General features: G+C 37.7%; 1 protein-coding gene across 11 annotated transcripts in view; it reads right to left on the bottom strand.

Annotated features, from left to right (window-relative positions):
- Positions 1–4,927: 4,927 nt before the first annotated feature.
- NIN (ninein) overlaps positions 4,928–22,386 on the bottom strand; it is a 103,073-nt gene continuing 85,614 nt past the window's right edge. For 4 of the 11 annotated variants that reach the window (XM_045580903.1, XM_045580886.1, XM_045580893.1 and 1 more), the window contains 5 exons: positions 18,449–18,550; positions 14,878–15,078; positions 11,368–11,481; positions 6,815–9,116; positions 4,928–6,604 (listed from right to left, as the gene is read on the bottom strand). In XM_045580903.1, the coding sequence (XP_045436859.1) occupies positions 8,907–9,116; positions 11,368–11,481; positions 14,878–15,078; positions 18,449–18,550 (627 nt within the window). In that variant the 3' untranslated portion in view covers positions 4,928–6,604; positions 6,815–8,906. Of the gene's footprint in view, positions 6,605–6,814; positions 9,117–11,244; positions 11,482–12,736; positions 13,280–14,877; positions 15,079–16,268; positions 16,330–18,448; positions 18,551–22,386 lie in introns of those variants that run through there. The other 7 variants (XM_045580912.1, XM_036437183.2, XM_045580916.1 and 4 more) reach the window with 5 other exon arrangements.

Here is a 22,386-nt window from a genome sequence, read left to right as displayed (position 1 = left end):
CCACAACCTCCTGTTTTGTCTGTTTTCTGTCATTGTAGATCAGTTTTCAGGTGCTTTGAAATTTATGTTAATGAAATTATACAGTAACTCTTTTTTTATTGTTTCTTTTATTCACACTAATTATTTTGAGATTCATCCATGCTGTTGTATGAACAGTAACTTATTTCTTTTTATTGGAATAGCAATTCATTGTTTGAACATGCCACAATTTGTTTATCCATTCATCTATTGATAGACATTTGGGTTTGTTTTCAGTTTTTGGTCATTTATACTAATAAAAGGGTAATATGCTAATTAAACCAGACATCTTCCAGATGTCCTTCTGGACAAAGCCACAGTGGCAGGGGCTGAGGAGGTTAGGGGTGATCAGGCCGGCAAGGGAGAGCAATTAGGGGCGATCAGGCTGGCAGGCGGAGGTGGTTAGGCCTGCAGAGATCAGGCCTAAACCAGCAGTCAGACATCCCTCCAGGGGTCCTGGATTGGAGAGGGTATGGGCCAGATTGAGGGACTCCCTCCCACCATGTATGAATTTCATGCACCTGGCCTATAGTTATTAATAAAGCTGCTATAAACATTCATGTACATGCCTTTGTATGAACATGTGCTTTCATTTCTCTTGGTTAAATACATAGGAAAGCAATGACTGAGTAATGTGGTAAATATGTTTTTAACTTTTTAAGAATGTGACTAACTGTTCTTCAAAGTAGTTGTACCTTTTTATAGTTCACCATTCTCACCCACACTTGTCTTGTTCAGTTATTTCTTTCAGCCATTCTAATAGTTATGTAGTTATTGTGGTTTTAATGAGCCTTTTCCTAATAACTAATGATATTGAAAATTCTTTTCATGTGCCTATTTATAATTCTTATATCTTATTTGGTACTTGTTCAAATCTTTGCCAAATCTTATTGATTGATTTATTGTTGCATTTTAAGAGTTCATGATACACGGTAAAAGTCCTTTAAAAGAGAATGTGTTTTATATTATTTGAATCATTTTAAATGTATTCAGACTCCTTCCATGGCCCAGAACAAGGTTTATTTTGGTAAATGTTCTATGCACATTTGAAAAGAAAGTATATTCTACTGCTTTTGAGTGGGAATTTCTATAATGTCAATTCAAGTTTGTTGATAGTGTTCAAGTCTTTTACATTTGTGGTAGACAGACTAATAGTCCCTCAAAGATGTCCATGTCTTAATCCGCAGAATTGTGAATATGTTACTTTCCATAACAAAAGGAACTGTATTCAGATGGGGACAGTAGCCTGGATTGTTCAGTGGGTCCAGTTTAATCACACGAGTCTTTAAAAGAAGACAGCTTTTCCCAGCTGTAATCAAAGTAAGATGTGACTATGAAAAAAGGGTTAGACATTGCTTGCTTCAAAATTGGAAGACGAGAGGCTTGAAAACATAAAGAAATGGATGCTTTTCTAGAGATTCCAGAGAGGAATGCAACCTTACTATATCTTGATTGCAGCCCAGTGAGACCTGTGCTGGGTTTCTGACTTACAAAACTATGAGATAAATTTGTGTTGTTGAGGCCAAAATTTGTGATAATTTGTTATAGCAGCTAGAGGAAAAAAACAAAACTATATTTGCCCATATAGTTAGCATTTCCAATGCCCTTTATTTTTATTTTTATTTTAGATCCAGATTTCTGTGCTAATTGGTATCATTTTCCATCTATTAAAAAATTTCCTTTAAGGTTCTTGTTGTGAGTACCAGAGGGAAAGAAGGTAGAAGAGGGCAGTAGTTGGCAAACCACGGCTCGAGAGCCGCATGCGACTCTTTGGCCCCTTGTGGCTCTTCCACAAAATACCAAGGCCTGGGCAAGCCTATTTTGAAGAAGTGGCATTAGAAGAAGTTTAAGTTTAAACAATTTGGCTCTCAAAAGAAATTTCAGTCGTTGTACTGTTGATATTTGGCTCTGTTGACTAATGAGTTCACCGATCACTGGAATAGGGTAAAGGAGGGATAAATGGTGATGGAAGGGGAAGGAGAATTGATGTTGGGTGGTGAGCATACAATACAATATCAGATGATGTATTATAGAATGGTATACCTAAAACCTATATAATTTTATTAACCAATGTCACCCCAATAAATTTAATAAAAAAGTTTTTAAAAAGAAAGAAAAACGTGACAGGATAGGGGAACTATGCACAAACTTCATTAGCATCAGTTAGCTGTGAATTACTCTACTCAGAAATGGCTTAAGTTGCCTCAGGCTTTGTATTGATACTAATATATATCCTAAGGGGTAAAACCTTTATGTAATTCATCAAGGCTTTCCACCTCAAGGAATTTGGGTAGAGCATAAAAACAACAACAGAAGTTGCTTTTTTAAGAACAAAAGAAGAAAGTTGAATCATGAAATTGCTGGGTCATGATCTAAAATAAATATCCATTAGAGATTAGACAGTAAAGAGTCACTATTCAAGAGGATTTCTAAAAATAAAAAAATAGGATATGGATAAGCAAGTGTTTGAGAGTCCTAATGTAAATAAACTTTATCTGAGGCTGGGGGAGGGAGGAGAGAGAGAATAAAAATGGTGCTTATCTTAGAATGGGCAGGACATTCCATAAATGTATTCATAAACAGGAAAATCTGTCCTTGGAATCTTACTTCCAAGCCATTTGTATCCACTGCCAACACACCGTTAGCACAAATATCCCTCATTTACTGCTTATTCCTTATCTGTGAGTATTCTCTCAGGTGGTGGCCTCTGGAGTTTTTACACCAAGACACTGACCTTTGCTGGCCATAGTTGATTGAATCATAGAAATACCCTGCCTGGTCAAACAGATTCTTTAAGAATTTGGAATTGGGGTTGCTGTGTGTGTTTTTATCCTCACCTGAGCATATGTTTTATTATTTACTAGAGGCCCAGTGCACAAAATTCGTGCATGGGAAGGGTCCCAAGGCCAAAGGCGTTCTCAGTGTGCAATTTATAATCTTCAGAGCTGCTTCTTTTTATTTAAGTTTCACTAACTACTCTAGGAGAGTAGGTAGTACCATTATGAGGGGATGGGCCAGGTGAGCCTGCTTGAGGCCAAGGGGTAGCAATGGGTTCCCGGGATGCAGCAGAGAGATGGGTGGGGCTGAGGCTGAGAAACTGAGTCTAAAACTTGAAAGGAAGTTGGAGGCAGTGAGGTGTGGAGGTTGACAGTATCGTAGAAAAGCTGCTGGGTGGGGGCAGCTGAGGACCCTGGCTCCACAACCCTCTCTTCTCCTCCCTTGTGACCTGTCACCCAGCTCTCCTCCAAAGCCCTGCCTGGGCTCACCCTGCACAGCTCCTCACCACCCCAGGGCCTGCACAGCCTCGCCTACTCCACACAGCCCTGCCCAGCCCTCAACAGCCTTTGGCCTAGGGCTTGGGCCAAACCTTGGGAGCTTCCTGACAGCTCTCACCTCATACCTCACTTTCCAGTCCAGCCCACCAGCACCCACAGCAAGCTAACCTATTGGTTGGAGCATCTGTCTCCAGGTGGGCAGTGCACATCATAGCAACTCATTGAGTGGTCAAACTCCCAGTGGAACTCTGGTCAAGGGGACAATTTGCGTATTAGGCTTTTATTATATAGGATAATAATTAATCCATCACCTTTACTATATATATATTTACCTCTACCAGTGAGACTTATACGTTTTGTTACTAATGCCCTTTATTCTCAACTTAAAGAATTTAACGTTTCTTGTAAGGCCATTTTACTTTTTAAATGTTTTTATTGATTTTAGAGAGGGTCAGGAATAGAAACATCGATAAGAGAGAAAAATCTATCTGCTGCCTGCAGCATGCCCTCTACTGGGGCTGGAGCCTGTAACCCAGGCATGTGCCCTGTCTGGGAATTGAACTGACCTCCTGGTTCATGTGTTGGTGCTCAACCACTGAGCTACATTAGTCAGGAGTAAGGCTAGTTTAGGGATAATGAATTCCTTTAGCTTTTGCTTGTCTGGAAAAGTATCCTTCAATTCTGAATAACATTGCTGGTAGAGTATTCTTGGTTGGAAGCTTTTTTCTTTTTAGCACTTTAAATATATTGTGCCAGTCCTGGCCTGCAGTTTCTTCTGAAAAATCTGCTCATTGTCCTCTAGGGTTTCCCTTGTACCAACAAGATGTTTTCTCTTGCTGCTTTTAGGTTCTTTAAAAATTTTTTTTGATTGATTTTAGAAAAACATTGACTTATTTTTCTATTTTATTTATGCATTCATTGTTTGATTCTTTTATGTACCCTGACTGGGGATCAAACCCACAACTCTGGTGCTTTGGATCCAACCAACTGAGCTATCCAACCAGGATTCTTCTATTCATCTTAAAGTGGCCCTTTTAGCACTTACTGTGAAGGAGCTTCCAATTAGTTTTCAGGTCTTTTTCAGAAGGAATTGTTTCATTTGTAGTTACAGAGTGGGTGTGTGTGACAGATGAGTTCAGGATCTTTTTAAAAATTTTTATTATTGATTTCAGAGAGCAAGGGAGATAGAAAAATCAATGACGACAATCATTGATGAGCTGCCTCTTGCGTGGATGGCCCCTAACTAGGGACTGAGCCTGAAACCCAGGCATCGAACCAAGAATTGAACCATGACTCCCTGGTTCATAAGTAGATGCTCAACCACTGAGCCAAGCTAGTTGGGCAAGTCAGGATTTTAGATGTAAATTATGAACCAAAAGAGGAACAGAAACCCAAACTGACAAGTGTGAATTATCAATTTTGTGACAGAAATGGAGTAGTAGTGCCTTCAATCACCTACAAATCATTTGGAAATCTTTATAAAATGCATAATCTGTTTATTAGGTCTGGAGTAGAGACTCAGATTCTGTATTTGTAGAATTTTTAGTGCAATATTTCCATGTTTTCACTCTAAATACCAATGATAAGTACACTGAAACTGTTTGTAAAAGTTCAGGGTGTATAAAAACGAAAGCCATGTTTGAAAATTATTTATTTACATTTCAAACTCACATTAAAAATGTTCTAAGATAGAATGGCTAAGATGAAATATACAGGGTTGATATACACATTAACCGTTATTTGAGAAGAATCCTAGAGATGGCTTTAGTTGAACTCAGGTTTCCTTCCCAAAACCAATGTTCCTTAAATCATGCTGTGATGTCTTCCCATAAGAATAAATTTAACTTATCTCTCAGAAAAACGGAGAAACAAAAAACTAACTTGGATTTATTATTAAACAGCTATACATATGCCATAAAACCAAAACAATTTTGAGGCTGAGATGTTCAAATAGGTCCAAACATGATATAATGAATAAGTTTTAAATATGGAATGCTTTGGTTATTTGGCCTTCACTTGGATTTTGGTTTACTAGTATAATTATATCATTCCAATAGTCATTCCAGGTAACCCGCTCAAAATCAGATTTGCTTAATACTATTTTTGCAAAGCACTGAACCTTCCCTTGATGGGAATACCTTTAATGCTGACAGTAGCAACACCTTTCATTGTTCCTTCACTCAGGAAAAAAGAAAAAAAAACACAAAAAATAAATTCATCCCGACATGTTAAAATCTGCCATAAAGTCTTATTTATTCTTTAAAAAAAGGTTCCTCATTAATAACACATGCCCTGGGTATTGGTACATTTCTGAAATAAAGCACATGACTTGGTGATCTATTTATGTAAAATATACTTAAGATGAAACATATAAACAATGCATTTGATGCTTCTGGGGAGGATTTGCATTTAAAATCTGAGTTTATTAAGTTTTTAAAATCTGAGTTTATTAAGAATTTTAGAAAAATAAATAAAATACTGTGGTGGTCCTACCCTTCTACGTTTTTTCCTTCACAAATTTGAGCTTAAGAGCTCAGGCTTCTAAAAAGCAGAAGAGTGTAAAACAGAATAAGGTTCTATGGCCCTCTTTTAGTGCACTGTGACATTATCACAAAGGCAAACTAGATTCTCTTTCCTTGAAATGACGAGCCCATCATCTAGAACTTAATTTAAGTAACCGTTCTTAGGAAGTCAAGAAAAAGTGCTTTTAACAAACAAGCAGCTATAAATGTCTATAAAACAATACATAACTTGCTATTTTAAAGGGTGCTATTATAAAGTTTAAAAGCAAAATCTAAACATTTTAACAGTTTAATCTCCTTAAAGGGTCTTTTAAAAAGCTATAAATTATACTATAAATTGCCAGTTAAATTCCCATTTTAATCTACTTTACAAAAATAAATTGCTGCACAAATGTATCAATTAAGGAAGCTATATATTTCTCATGTTGTTCTTTTTCCCCCCCAATCTCAAAAGGGCAGTAAAGTGAGTGCACCTAGATGTTGGTTAAATAAACTTTCATTGGAGCAGCATTTTGATTTTGGATAAAGGGATCATAAATGTAGTCTAAAACTTTCCAGAAAGTCACATTCACATTCATTGTAAAGCATTTTATATACATATACAGATTTACAATAAACAAACAAATTAACCTACACTTTTCATAATGTAAAAATTAAAATACACAGATGATCGTATGCTATAGCAACTATTTGAGAAATATGTTGGTGTTCATTTCTGATGGCAATAACTTTGAGTAACTTGAAACATATCACATAAGCATACCACAGATACTAATTTATGACCTAAGCCTCGGCCAGTGGTCGGCAAACTGAGGCTCACGAGCCACATGCAGCTTTTTGGCCCCTTGAGTGTGGCTCTTCCACAAAATACCACGGCTTGGGCAAGTCTATTTTGAAGAAGTGGCGTTGGAAGTTTAAGTTTAAAAAATTTGGCTCTCAAAAGATATTTAATCGTTGTACTGTTGATATTTGGCTCTGTTAACTAATGAGTTTGCTGACCACTGGGCCCTACGCCTAACCATAGTTTTAAAAGTGAAAAATATTCTCTGTTAAATTGAATGCGGTAAAAGTAGTTGCATTTAGTAGTAATATTTGCCCTGGAAAAAAAAGATGAGGGAAGGCAGATATCAGATACTTTGAGGTACAATTGTAGGGAAGGATTAAAATTATTTGTCCGGGAGGAAATCAGGATTTTCTTATAAAAGCTGTCTAAAAATGAAAATGTTTGCTTCATGAGTATAAACTCCCATACTCTGTCAAGACTCTTGTAGTAAGGACTCTCATGTTGGCAGGTGGGACTAATGGTAGGTGGTTAGGCCTGGAGGAACTCTAAAGTTTCTTGAAGCAAATTGTGCTATGATTGAGTTTCTAACATGTGACTTCTTAGGCTTCATCTTTTGTTCCTGCCCATAAATCAGTGTCTGCTTTTGCTGTTATACCTCTTGTAAATCAATGGGTTTGGCCTTCCAGGGATATATCTAAGTGAATATTTCTTATCTAATTGCTCTCCCACAAAAACAAATAGGTGATTGTGATAAGCTTTGTTAGTGTTCTACAGCTAATAAAGTCTTCCACCAACTGCTGGCTGATGTCGGCTACCACATAGCTTTTACTTGGGGGGCAAAAAGCTATCCAGTCTACAATGTTTACTGTTCTACAAGTTCTAGTCTTGAGACTGAGTGGGAAATCCTATTTGGCACCTCTTTACCTCAGAGAGTATGCCAATGCTTATCACAGGAAGAAATTCTTATCATATTTGAGGTGTAGAGGAGTAGGAAGTGTGGAACAAACAAGTAAATAATAATTACTCTATAAATTAAAACCAAGGCCTTTTCCCCCAAGAATATTATATTTACTGAAGTATAGAAATAAAAATCCCACTATGGCTCTTAACGTAAGACAAATAAATATGTTCACATGCTTTATACATTTTAAATTTGTAAAGAGGACCTATGTTTTTTCAAAAAGACAGTTTAAAGTATTATTCCCTGAGTTCTTGAGGCAACCCCATATGTAATCTCATGAATTCCAAGACAAGACTTTGGAGAGACTGAAACCCACATGGTGTGCTTATCTGGCTGTTTTCCCAGTGGTTTGTCCAGTGCCTTCCTGTAGGTCAAATGCTTTAAGGACATGGCCTTATCCATTTTTTTGTTTGTTTTTTAGACAAGCTCCCGAATGAAGCTTACAAGAAGGAGAGAAAAAGACTGTTTAAAGAAAGTAAAGTTTTAACATTAGTTAACAGTGCAGTTGGGTAAATCAGTTTTATATCTATAACACAGCAAGAGTGATAACACTGTCACACGTGGTAGAAGGTAAAGCTCTATGAACGCTGGCTTTTCTGACCTCAGTGGTAATTGAGCCCAGTTTCTGTTACCAAGCAGAAAGTCTACCAATTCATTCAAAGAATGAAACAGAAGGACTTTCCCATATTTAAATATTAAGAAGGCATATACTTGCCTTCAAATAAAGATCAAAACAACAAAATTAATTAGATCTCAAACTTAAAAATATCTGGAATTTAATAATTATTTTTTTAAAACTCATTAAAAACTGGAGTTTTAAGGTTCTTAAATTGCTGTTAATATTTACCTTCTTGGTGGCTAATAAAATATTTAAAAATTCAAGACTTGAGAACACTTCAAACAATGAAATATGTGAATATTTGTTTGCAACTCCCATTAAAGTCTGTTACAATGAATGGAAACTCCAATTTTGTTGCTAGAAGTTTTAGGTTAGGCTTATCTTGAAGCCATTAATTGTTTCTTATCTATAAATAATAAAAGGGCAATATGCTAATTAGATTGGACATCCAGCTGGATGAAGCCAGGCTGAAGTGAAGCTCCGATCCCCGGGTACCAGGTGCTTGAGGGTGGCCGGAGGGAAGCTGCCCGGGTCCCGGGTGCCAGAAGGAAGCCAGTGCTGGCAGCTGGGATAAGGAAGGCCTACTCTTGCACAAACCTTTGTGCATCGGGCCTCTAGTATTTAAAAAAAAAAAAAAAAAAAAAAGGATAAAATGTTGAGAGAACCCACTGAAATGTTCCATCCATTTCAGTAAAGTGCACAAACATGAGTGTATCCTTTGGCTTTGCTATGACCTCAAGGGAGGGGTAGAAGTCAATGGTGCTGGTGTCAGATTCCTGACTATATTACTGAGGCTGGCAATCTTCTCTTCCAAGAGGTAATTTTTCTTCTCGGCTGTTTTTTGTCGCTGTTCAGTCATTTCCAGAGCTTTCAACAACTGGGCATTTTCAACATACAAATCCTTCACCATTGCATCTGCTGTAGTATTCTTGCAGAGCTAGAAACAGAACCAGAAACATCTTGACTCCATTTCTGTAATTCTTTTAAAGCCTGACATAAGGACAGTTGTTTATAAAGGCAAATGGCTCCTATCAATTATTTTCTTTTATTTTACAATACAGCTTTAATATCAGATTTGCATTAGAGGGACAAGTGGAGCAAATCCACTTGTTCCAGGCTGTTGCTTTGCATTATATGTTTGTAGAAGTCACTAATAGAAAGAACAAATTGGCATTTATGGGTTAAAAAATGAAAGTGTTTTCCACCTAAATAAATTGGGTATTATTTATTCTCTAAAAATATTATAATTTATAAACTTAAAATTTCTGAGTTTTAGGGTGAGACTGTGTTTAACTCCGTTCTTAACAGTAGATGTTTGAGCTTCCCATTCATAACTACAACCTACTGATTATTTTAAAATGTGGCTCATGTGTTATAACAAATAGATAAGATTTTCCTTAATTCTTCCTCTCTTGCATAGAGCCTTGTCCACAAGATATATTCTAATAATTATAGTTAGAACACATAGTCTAGGTTAGGGTGGAAAACTCTTCAGCAGCGTTGGGATAATTTTATTATTGCTTCTGTCAATATTTTCTAACCCCTCTTCCCTCATTACACCTCTAACTCCTCATTTACACCCAATTTCAAACAGGACATCTAAAAGTGTAAAGGCTGAAGGGGTCTAAAGAATGGCTAATTAATTCATTAGCATTTCATAGGGCAAGGATGTAGAAGCTAGATGACTGGTGAGTGTAACATACTAACCTATTCTCCATTGGATTGTTCTAATACAAGTTTTTCCCTCCCTCCTTTCCATTAAAAGACACGTTGATGATTCTTTAAGAATGACATTCAAACTCCATGGCTCAGCATATAAGCTACTGCCAGCCCCTCCCCGTCTCTCTAGTTTCTCCTCCTGCTTCTCCCTGGACAATGCTATGTCAAACTATTAATGCCAAAATGTTTGCAGATGTCCACACCCCGTATGTTGTCATAACTCCATGTTGTTTCCATAGCACAGAACGCCCTTCCTACATTTCTCCACCTGTTAAAATCTTACTCAACCCACAATACTAGATTTGAGGTCTTTAGGAAACGTTCTTTAAACTCACTGGGTTGCATCAAGGATTCCTTTTGTGTTCCCCTCCACTGAAAATAGAGTGGACACCGTTTTCTTTATTTTTGATACTGCTGGCCATATGCTCAGTACTTTGTAGGTGAACTACACTACATGTGGGCAGAGATATTGTTTTGTTCACTTCTGTACGCCTAGTGCTCAGAACAGTACCTGGCACATAGTAGCTACCCTGTTTCCTGGAAAATAAGACAGTGTCTTATATTAGTTTTTTTCTCCCAAAATTGCGCTAGGTTGTATTTTCAGGGGATGCCTTATCTTTCCATGCACTAGGTCTTATTTTCGGGGAAACACGGTATGTACTGAATTAATTAATGATTAGAGGGGTGAATCAATAAACGGTTATTTTACAGGACTTTTTCTTTTCATTCTGTGTCTTAAGACAAAGGACAAGGGAAAGCTCCTGTCTACCTCTGCATTAAGACCCCGTCTTGGATTATTCTTCCTAATTTTATGTATCTAGAAAACAATGCTGGACAACTTCCTTCTGCCTAACCGACATTTTTTTTTTTGTTAACCCCAACCAGTTCAACTCAAACTTTTTAAAAACCGAGTCCTTGTTGATGTCTCTCCAGTGGATGCACATATAATTTCTAAACACAGAGGCCATACCTGCCACCAGAAGGTGAAAAGGTTCAGGCTGCTTGGTGATCTTGGATCTCAGGGTCTGCATTCTAATTCAAAGCATAGCCTTTTGAGTCTGGTTATAACAATAAGGTATTTTTTGAGGTTGTCATGGCTGTTACAAACAGGAAAGCTAAAGTTCTATATATTATCCAAATTTTTAACAATATAAATTTTCTGTTTATTTAAGTAGATATATTTCCTGTCTTGATTAAAAAAAATCTGAGAGTCACTGTTAGCAAATACACATTTTAAAAATTGTGGACAAATATATGTCTTAAAAGAGTTTCAGAAAAAAGTAATGTACAATACAGGTTTCATATTTTTCAAGGGAATAGGGGAATGTGAGTCCTAAATTCTTCTATACTTTCACAGTAGAATTTGCCTTTATTAGACAACAGTTAAGTTAATGGCAATAAAGAAATGTAAAACTGGAGTTAAAAGTGGAATGTAAGGTGGGTGGGTGGAGATGACCTTGGAAGCTCACTTGTTCTTTGAGCTGATTTACTTTCTCCTGAAGAAGCCTTTTCACCAATTTCAACTTCTGTTCAACTTCCATCATTCGTTCCTCCATGGCAGTTATCATTAGTTCCTGGTTTTCCTGAAGGGGAAAAAACATATTTTCATTTGGAAATCATGCCACACTGAAATGAAAACACTATTAGTTTATTTCCCACATAAGATGTCTAGAGAAAGGAGAGCAACTATTTGCCTCTGTAACAGGAAGGGTGGGTTTCTTATGAAATGGAGTTCTGAGCCCTGCATGGGTTGCACATGTTAGAAGACTAATCCTATCAGAGGAAGAATCAAAGATTAAAAAAAAAGAATCTTACCTGTGTTACCATCTTCCCCTCAGATAAAGCAAAATTCTTAAGACCCATAATTTAATACCTGTGTGTGCTTTTTGTATTATAAAATAGGTATCTAACGTAAATTAAAATATGGATATTAACCTTCCATCTGTGATTTGGGTCTTTGCAATCCTGTGGGCCTCTTTAACAAAAAAACAAAAACTGAGTGTATTCAGGGTTGTCTAACATCTCCAATCAGCTTGCAATAAGCATGTTTGTTTTTCCTTCGAAATGGTCGATTACAAGGGAGGTGTTAGTGAAAATCAGCTTCTTCCCAGTTACTCTCCTCATCTGTTTCCAGTTTGACTTGTCAATGTGAGGCAAACATCTGGATTGGAGGATGGATTTATCATCGGAACAGATTGAAAATTAAGAATCTTCTCCCCACAAACAACTCCTAGATAAAATAGGGCAGCAAAAGAGCTCTGGTTTCTCCTCTCCTCACAAAACAGTGACAGATCAAGGAATATGTGGGCTCTGGGGAGAGATTTAGAGTACAGTTGACTGCCCCTCCCCACAGTCCTCCAAAATGTTCACAGAAGGAGTTTCAGATTTTAAAAGGTTCTTCAAATGTTAAGCAGGTGTTAGTGGCTGATGGCATAACCAGCTTTTAAAAATATTCTCAAAAAGGCATCCTTTAAAAAGCACGCAGAATGACCAAATATGAGTTGAAAGCCAACATCTGTTTGATTATTAAAAGCATTTTTTCAAACATAAGAGGAACAACTAAATATGAGACTGACTTGAAGATAAAAATCATAGTAGGCAAAAGCATAATGTAGAAAGTAAATTTCAGGAAATCAGACTTTGAGAGCATCCAGCTTTTTAAAAAATCCTATATTTTAAGATATAATACCTTTTTAAAATTTAAACTAAAAATAGAAAGTGCCTGATTTCCACTTGCCTTCAAAAATACTAAACTAAACAAATAAAAAACAACAGTTAATTAATTCAAATAACATGGAGCATGGGCAAAAGAATGGGAAAGAGGAAAAACAAAGGCAGTCATATTTAAAATTTATTTTATTGTTTCATCAAAATTTTCCTTTTTCCTGTCAGAAAAGTACTGTACATCTTATACAAAACAGTATAAATAAACCCTGATTTTCTTCAAATTCCATATATAAAAGTAGTACCTTTTATTAAAAATAGTTACAACATATGGAATGAGAAAATATATAGAAACACATCCTTTCAAAAGAACCTTAAACCCACTCTTTAAATGATATAAATAAAATGATTTGTAACAAGCTGAAATTTGTGAATTTGATCCACAAAATTTGTCATTTCTACATAAATAAATAAGAGACAGAATACTGCAAAGGCATAATAATTAATAATAATAATAATGATAATTTAAAAGAGCACTTGATTCCAAAACATTCCTCAGCTTATGTCTCTGTGTTGTGTGGTATGTGTGGTGTGTGGGTGTGTGCATTTGAGTATCTGCCATGGTAAGAAATGCCATCAATAGCAGCCCAGTGTTCACAGGTGCCCAATCCTTCTGTAGGAATCTGCATGCACTGCTCGCTGCTCCGGTAGCAAGGCCTAGAGAAAGAAGGCAAGTGGTACACTTCACCCTGATGTCCAGAATATGTTTTTTGGGGGGAGTCTAAATTCACACATTTATAATGCAAACAAGTTTTAAAAGCACACACATCAACACCACACATGCAAGCAACATAAAGAGAGAAGAAATCACATCACTGCATGCACCAGAGACAGCATGCAGATTCTAATAATATTCTTAAAAGTAGTGTCAGCTCAGTTACAGAAACAGGAGAACCAGTAGTAGCATTCTAGTGAGAGCATAAGCAGTCCCTCTGACCAGAGAGATTGTTTTTTAAAGTATAAAAATTGTAACCTTTTCTGTCTACCTAATCCTGAAGTAATTGGAGTACTAGGATATTTATTTTTAAACCTTGGTGGGAAGAGCATGCTTTGAAAATGCTGTGTTTGAGAAAGCAGTGAGCAGAGTCTTAGCCTAATCATTGATTTAAAATGTCCAGTAAATTTGAGGTCAAGGTTTTATAATTCAACTCTGTAATGAAGAGTTAAAGCATCTAATACCTCACCCCCACAATTTTTATTCAAGAATTTAATTTTAATATTTCATTGAAGTGGAGTGTATAGTAAGCTTCTAAAGACATGGATTTTAAAGCACAAAAGAAAAAAAATTGTTACGGTTTTGTTGGCAAGAATAGAGGACAGAAGTACATCATGACAAAGCATAGATACGTATTAGGAGAGGAAAAGACAACTGCTCTAATGTTTAATTATAGTGTTAATGTGACTTTGCAAAGCCACTTCGAGGGGATTACAGAAAAAGAGTTGGGAAACTCTTTTATCAAATGTTAACTGAGAAGCAAAGTATTTGAAAAAAGAAAAGCATCCAAACCAGAAAGAATTAATTTAGAATTTTATAAACTGAGTATTTAAAATTTTATTTTTAGTTCTGAGTAAACCAAATGTGCAAGACCAAATAGTAAAAGATTTCTGGAAAGGGGTGATTATGAATGAAGAGAAATAACTATTTGAAAATCTAGGCGATATAAGATTGTGCCTGGAGGTGAGCTGGGATAATGTTAATTGAAAGGAAAGGGGAAGATATTTTTTTAAAATCTTAAACTACATTATATAAAAAATTATTTTTGAAAAACTCTAGTTTAAGTGAACTATGTTATCTAAAGAGACATTCAACTTTGTTAGTTGTGAGAAGTCCCCAGCTGTGAATTCCATGGAATCAGCAGGCTGCACCCCTCTGACCAAGAAAACCCAGGAAGTTATGCGTATCCTAGAGTTGCACTTGAATTCTGTAATATTTTGGCATCAGAGAAGAATATTAGGTCAATTGTTCACTATGTGCAAGTGATCCTGATACTTCATCAATTATGAATGTGCAAAATAGACTCAGAACACTTCTTACCCAGCTGAGAAGCTGAGCACTCAAAAGCAGCACTGAACAAAACAAAACAAAACAAAAAAGGCACTGCACCTCAGTGGATTTGTAAGACAGGTAAGGTGTAATCTCCAACAGAAGATTTTACATTCTTTATCTCCACCTTTCGACTGGCATAACTTCAAGCAAACAGGTAAAATCAAATGAGGTGATCTGAGTTTCTAATACAGGGGGAGAAGCCTCCTACCTGTGGTGTGTTGGTTTCAGAGGTTCTGTTTTCAGGTTCCTCCTGCAGGCGCTGGCTTATCCTTTCCGCCTGCAGCAGCTGGTGTTGGAGCTGCAGAAACTGCTCCCTGGGCACCATGGGACAGGCTTGCTGCTGGAGAAGCTGCAGATCCAGTGCGTGAGGGGGTGGGCTAAGCATCACAGTGGACCTCGGGTGCTGCATCTGGAGGAGAAGGGCACAGCCCTGGTCAGCGGCAGTGCCTTCCGTCACAGAGCTGCCCCTCAGACACAGAGCTGCCCCTTTGTCACAGAGCTGCCCTTCCGTCACAGGCATGTTAAGCAGAGAGCAATGAAGCCTGACCCACTGATAACTTGCAAATCAGGATAATGCTTGAGCCCGAGTAAGAAGCAAATTGGATGCATCATTTTGCTTAGGCGAAAAAATGCGTAACCAATGGATACAGATTACAGTATGGTGAAGGCCTGGGGGAGTGAGGTATCAGGTGGAGGGGGTCAATGGGGAAAAAAGAAGGACATATGTAATACTTTCAACAATAAAGATTAAAAAAATAAATCAGGCCTTCTTAAAAGTTTTAGACTTAAAATTGTTCTTCCTCACTCTTGAGTGACTATAAGAATATGAGGTACATGACGTCCATAATGTTTGAATCCTACTTCATTTTATACTTACACTAGAACTTTTTTACTTATCCCTCTTCAAGAAACAACATCCACCACCAGGGTTGGAGTAGACAATGGGGAGAAAGATATCATAGAACATCTGGGAATTGAAGTACATGGAATGCAAGTATTTGTTGAAGATAATGAGGAAATGATATGTTATCACATGCCAATCAAGGTTGGGGAGAGGGAGAAGGAGCAGAGAGTGCACTGCATTTGGCCAAGAAGCATGCCAGTTCACATCTGTTGACACATTTCAGCAGCACACAGGACTCGATGAGAGGCAGGCAACAAACATGACCAAGTACTAAACTCAGGTAGGACCCCCAGGCCTGTGAGAAGGGAAACAGGGTCTCTAAGACACAACTGTAGTGACGTGTTATCATGAAACTTCAGAGCCACTATCCATTTCTTTAAATCTGAATTTCTAAGGTGGGCCATAGATTCAGAAAAGCCCCCACTTTATTTTCAGGAATAAAGTAGTATATGGAGAATTATAAATCCCATGATGTTATAACATTGGGATGGCTTTCATCACATGTCTTCAAACACTGAGTTTTAGATACTGAGGACAAACCTATGTAAATATAAACATATTCCACAGTTAAAGCAAAATGAAAATGAATATTGGCTCTTACCTGACGTACTTATTAACTTAGAAATGATTACATGGACAAGGAATTTAATGAGATGTCTCCATGCTACGAAATTCATTGAAAGAGAATGTTCTACCTTCACACACTAGCTCAGGCAGAGAACTGCACCCTTCTCTGCTAGTTCCAACCACAGAGTTCTAGGTACAGGTTAGCCACAGACAAAACAAAAACAAAAGAAAATTACAGGAGTTATAAAGAGAAGAAAAGCATTAGTTACAAAAAGAGAAAGAAGAGTACAAATTTGGTATATTATATACCTGAATATGTGTACTCTAGTCCGTAAGAACTTACAAAGGACCAACAGTTACATTTTTGAGTATATAAATTGTACAGATAATAAAAATATTTGGAAGTAGGTGGTGATGGTTGTAGAACATCATGAATGTAATTAACACCATTGCATTGTATACTTCAAAATGGTGAAAATGGCAAATTTTATGTATATATTTATCACACATTTAAAAATAAACAATACACCAAAAAAACATTGAGTTGTACATTTTAAATAGGTGAATTGTAATATGTGGATTATAAGTCAATAAAACTACCAAATAATCCAATTTGTATAGATTTATACAGAGTTAATAGCGTAGTCTTATTTTCCTAAAGGAAGTTTTGTTACAATAGTGTATAAGATGTTCTTTCCAGTGTTCCAATAAAACATTCATGCTTTTTCTTTATTCAGCTCTAGTGCCAAGTATACTCCCTCATCCATTTGTAAATATTTACTATTAGATCAGGGAGAAAAATAACGAGGGAAAATTGCGTAGGGCAGCAAATAACAAAATGGGGTTGGGAGGTAAGGGGCTTCCGAGAGCAGGTGGGAGAACTGGCCTGTTGGCAGTGCTGGGAGAGGCTCCAGCATTGATTAAGTATACCCTGTCACTTTCAACTTGGTATTAGACATGTCAGTCTCAGCGTCAGCTATGTTATTCATTAGAGTATGTAATTATTTCATCAGAAAAGCATATCTACATCTAAACACAGCCCACAGCTCAAGGTTTTGAACACATTTATTATATGCTGTCAGAGAGAGAAAATGGTTTGGATTTCACTATTTATAGCTCACTAATCTCTCTATTAGTGGATAAAATCAGGGGATATGAAAGTGACAGAAACCTCAGTGGTCATTTAAATGTCAATGTGAGCCGAAACCGGTTTGTCTCAGTGGCTAGAGCGTCGGCCTGCAGACTGAAGGGTCCCAGGTTCAATTCCGGTCGGGGACACGTACCTTGGTTGCGGGCACATCCCCAGTGGGGGTTGTGCAGGAGGCAGCTGATCGATGTTTCTCTCTCACCGACGTTTCTAACTCTATCCCTCTCAATTCCTCTCTGGGTAAAATCAATAAAATATATATTTTTTTAAAATGTCAATGTGATATATTTACCCATATTTCACATTTAAAACCCAAGCATCTATTTAAAGTTACCTTTGCATGTGCCCAGCTTCACAAAATTATGTAAACATATCTCTCCCTTCCTATAATCCTGGCTTAAAAATATTTGTACTTTTTTAGAGCACAAAAAAAGACATTTCCTACTCATGCCTCTCTACCTTTTAGAGATTTTACAGTTCACTAAACATTGGATTAATATTTTCACCTACCTAAAGCCAAGTATCTCAATGAAATTATAACTTATCCAGGAGGACCTGTACCTAAGTTGTTTCACAGCCTCTAATGGTTCTCAGTATTCAGAAAGAATCTAGTAAACTGAAACCCAAAGTCCAGTTTCACAAACCCATCTTTATAGTAGCAGCTCTCCCTCTCCCAAGTTAGTGCTGAATTACTAATGGAATGAGCAGTGGCAATACTTGAAAGTTAAAACTTCTAAATGCTAATGTTCTCATATTCTCTGCATGGATTTCCTAACTGAACAGGTTAGAGAGCAATCATATCTATAGCACACTATAATATGGAAGGTATCAGGAAATCATTACAACCATAGCAACAGTGAGAGAGCCATAGGTTTCTTGGATAGTTTTGGACAGAATCCCTGCTGAGGTCCTTATGTTTTATGATAATCAACATTGTTCCTTCCTCTGTAAAGCAGTATGAGTTCCTATGACTGTGTATTAAGCTAAAATGTCCATCAAACATGTTTAGAGAGACCAAAGAATTCAGCTTGGTTGGCAGCATACTTAGATTTTCACTTTTTCATAAGACGAATTCAATGCTATGCTAGTTTCTTCCAACAAATGGCTCATTCATGGATTAAAATATTCTTCATAGCTAAGGCCATTTACTGAAAAGCTTACCTCCATTAGCTGCTCATCCAGTTTTACTTGTTTCATATTCAGGCCTTCAGTTTCCAAATGAATTGTTTCTAATTCTCGTTCAAGGGAATTCATTTGACTGACCTGTTAAAAAACAAACAAACAAAAATTCCCTTTAAAACAAAACAAACCCATCTGAGTTGCTCTACTTTATTTTGACAAGTTTATGCTAGTCAGAAATCTCAGCTCTTGGAAGAAAGCTGAATTATTTCCTTGAAGGAAAGCAAACAGTCTAAATCAGTGCATGTATTACATTTAAGTAGTCTAGTTTTAATCACCACTCCTTATGTAGAGCAGATTCCTTAAGGGAGCTGGCTTTCCAACTTCAATGCCACTCACTGTATAAAATACATTTTACCGTGCAACCCAGAAAACACACCCACACCCACGTGTAGGTATACATGCATAATAGTTATAAGTACATATCACTGAGAAAACTTTCAGAAATAATACTTATCCTACCATGTACTCTGACACGTTGTAGAACCGTTTATTAATAAAAAATGCTGATGTTTCACTAAATCAATGTCATGATTCTCTACTATGGGTCTGCAGTAGAAAAAAATATCATCTTAAGGCAAAGTTTAAAGGTTTAAAACTGGGGCTACATAAAACCTAAATTTTATAACTACCTTCTCAATTTTAAAGGCAAAATTTAAAGACTTTATGAGTACCCATTTCTGGAATTCTCTTTATTACAGGAAGAATCTAATTAACACACACTGTGATAATTAATACTGCTAAGTACAACATATTAGACAATGTTCTAAAATGTTGATTTTTTGCTTCTTTCAAAAGAGATGAAGAGAGTAGTAAGAACTGTTAAAAGAGTATAGTCTCTCAAGGTACAGTTAAATTTCTTATGTTAAAACTTATCATTAGACTTTCGCCTTAGTGAGCAGCTGAATGAAACCCACTGTCTTTCCTGAAAAGTTTATTTGAATATACCTAAAATTAAATGACATTTCAGCATTATAGCACTGTGTTCTTACTGCCAATGCTCATTATAATTTTCACAAACTTAAAAAAAATTATGAATTAAAATTTTTTTTTAACAGAATCAACCTGCCTTCTTCCCTCCCCCTCCCTTTTTTTTTTTTTTTTTTTTTTTTTTTTTAGTTTTTATTGTTTATATTATTACAAATGTTCCTCCCCCCCCCCCCCACCATTGCTCTCCTCCACCAGGTTCCCACCCCACCCTCTGCCCTTTTCCCTCTCCCCATTGTCCTCATCCATAGGTGCACAGTTTATGTTCAGTCTCTTCCCACGCCCCCCTCTCCCCTTTTCCCCAAGAACAAACAGTTCACTCCCCTTCCATACCTCTGATTCTATTATATTCAACAGTTAATATTGTTCATCAGATTTTTTAAATTTCCTTGGTTTTTAGATTCACTTGTTGATAGTTACATATTTGTTGTTCATAATTTTTATCTTTGTTTACTTTCTCTTCTGAAAGAACCCCCTTCAGCAATTCATATAATTCTGGTTTGGCGGTGATGAACTCCTTTAGCTTTTTTTTATTAGTGAAGCTCTTTATCTGGCCTTCGATCCTGAGTGATAGCTTTGCTGGGTAGATTATTTTTGGCTGTAGGTTTTTGCTATTCATCACCCCGAATATTTCTTGCCATTCCCTTCTGGCCTGCATGGTTTCTGTTGAGAAGTCAGCTGACAATCGTATAGGTGCTCCTTTGTAGGTTACTACCTTCTTTGCTCTTGCTTCTTTTAATATTCTCTCTTTGTCTTTTGCTCTTGGAATTTTAATAATGATGTGTCTCGGTGTGGTCCTCTTTGGATTCCTTTTGTTTGGAGTTCTGTGTGCTTCCTGGACTTGCAAGTCTAATTCTTTCACCAGGTGGGGGAAGTTTTCTGTCACTATTTCTTTCAGTATGTTTTCGATATCTTGCTCTCTCTCATCTTCTGGGACCCCCATAATTCTGATGTTGGTTCGCTTGAAGTTGTCCCAGAGGTTTCTTACATTATCTTCAATTTTCTGGATTCTCTTGCCTTCTAGCTTCTGTGGAGGACTGTCTTCTGGCTCTATATGTTCCAAATCTTTGACTTGATTCTTGCGATCTTCCCTTCTGTTTTTAGGACTCTGTAAAATATTTTTTATTTCAGACAATGTATTCTTTATTTCTTTTTGATCCCTTATCATTTCTTGTTGACTCCTTATTAATTCTAGTTGATCTCTTTTCATATCCTCATAGGCCTTGTCCATCTTTTCTAGGAAATTCTTGAAAAACCTTATAAGCGTAGATTTGAACTCTATATCCAGACGCTTTTTGTCCTCCATTTCTTTTGTTTGTGATCTATTTTGTTGTCGCATTTTGCAGTTACAGATGGGACGGGATTTCAGGGTGGAGCCTGCAGCTTTGGCTTCCGTCAGCCCCGCCCTATGCAGGTCCTTCAGTGCTCGCTGCCGGCGCCTCTGAGAGAAAGGTGCCCTTGATTTTCGCCTGCTGCCAAACAGTCTATGCTCTCCCCCAATGAGTCCGGTATTGGGGTTCAGTTCAATTGGAAGTGGAGTTGGAGGTGGCGTTCAGAGCAGTCTGGAGCCCAGGTCTCCTTCCCGTCAGGGCAATCCCGCGGCACAGCCGACTGTCCCTTCTCTGCGCGCAGTGTGCGCGCCTCCGGGACCTCCTTTCGCCTCTCCCCGGGGTTCCGCCTTACAGCCCGGCTCCCTATGGCTGAGCCTGAGTCCCCGTGGTCTGGCCTGAAACTGGGGTTCAGAGCAGTCAGGGGCCCAGCACAGTCGGAGTTTTATCTCCTTTCCGCTAGGGAACGCCCGCCAGGCACTCGGCCTCCCTCCTCTCCGGCTCCGTCCTCTCCGCGCGCCGCGTGTCTCCGTACCTTGGGCTTTTCCAGCTCCTCCGCGCCTCCTTCTGGTTTTCTCCTTGCTTCTCGCTGTAGAATTTCCAGTCAGTCAACCTTCCTGTAGTTCTGGGCAATGTCCGTTTTATATTTTAGTTGTAATTTATTGAAATTGTTGTGTGCGGCTGCGGCTAGGTGTTCACCTGGGCGCAGCCATCTTGGATCTCCTCCCTCCCCCTCCTTTTTATTGAATTTATTCAAGTGCATTGGTTAACAAAATTATACAAGTTTCAGGTGCAAGGTCTACAACACACGCTTATAACAAAGTAAATGGTCATTATTCTCACCAGATTTTAAACAAACCATATGTTTCAGAAGAGGAAGGTAACTGTGAAAACTCAGTTTTAGTTCAGAAAGAGAAAGAAAAAACATGTAACAACAAGAACTCCCAGAGTCATAAGGTCCAGAACTCCTAACTTAATGAAACAAAGGACTGAACTGTGTTATAAAAGTTTAACCACGGTGGAGCCAGCCTCCAAGACGGTCCCCTGTGAGCCCCTCCTTCCTGGTCTTCACAGTCTTGCATCATCCCAGCCCATACTCTACCAGGGTGAGTCTGGGTGAGCAACAGAATAGAGCAGAACTAGTGGTGTGAATCATTCCTGGGATTAGCTTATAAAAGGTACTACAGATTCTGTGCTGGTGTTTTTTTTGGATCTCTTGTATCACTCACTGCCACATCCTTAGAAAAGGGCCCGGGTGTGAGGGCTGAGGCCTCCGGCAGTCAGTCAGCAGGAAAAGAAGCCTCCTCCTAACAGTTGTGTGAATGAGCCTGAAGAGGATCCCCAGGTGGTATCTGGACTGCAGCCTCATGACACACCCTGAGCCAGGAGCACTCAGCTAAGCGGCTTCTGAATTCCGGACCCTCAGAAACTGTACGACAATTGTCTGCTGTTTTGTGATCCAGCAACAGATCATACAGACCTTAAAATGTTCCTAGTTTTCAGGCTATAATACTAACTTAGAGAGGCTTTATAATACTAATAAAGATGACTGTCTGTCTTCTTCATGAAAACTTAAAGTTAATGGCTCCTTTTCAAACATCAATC

The sequence above is a fragment of the Pipistrellus kuhlii genome, unplaced genomic scaffold (assembly GCF_014108245.1).
Source record: "Pipistrellus kuhlii isolate mPipKuh1 unplaced genomic scaffold, mPipKuh1.p scaffold_m20_p_1, whole genome shotgun sequence".
NCBI classification, from domain to species: domain Eukaryota; kingdom Metazoa; phylum Chordata; class Mammalia; order Chiroptera; family Vespertilionidae; genus Pipistrellus; species Pipistrellus kuhlii.
Note: the sequence above shows the minus strand (reverse complement) of the source record. Positions and strands in the feature narration are given on the sequence as shown.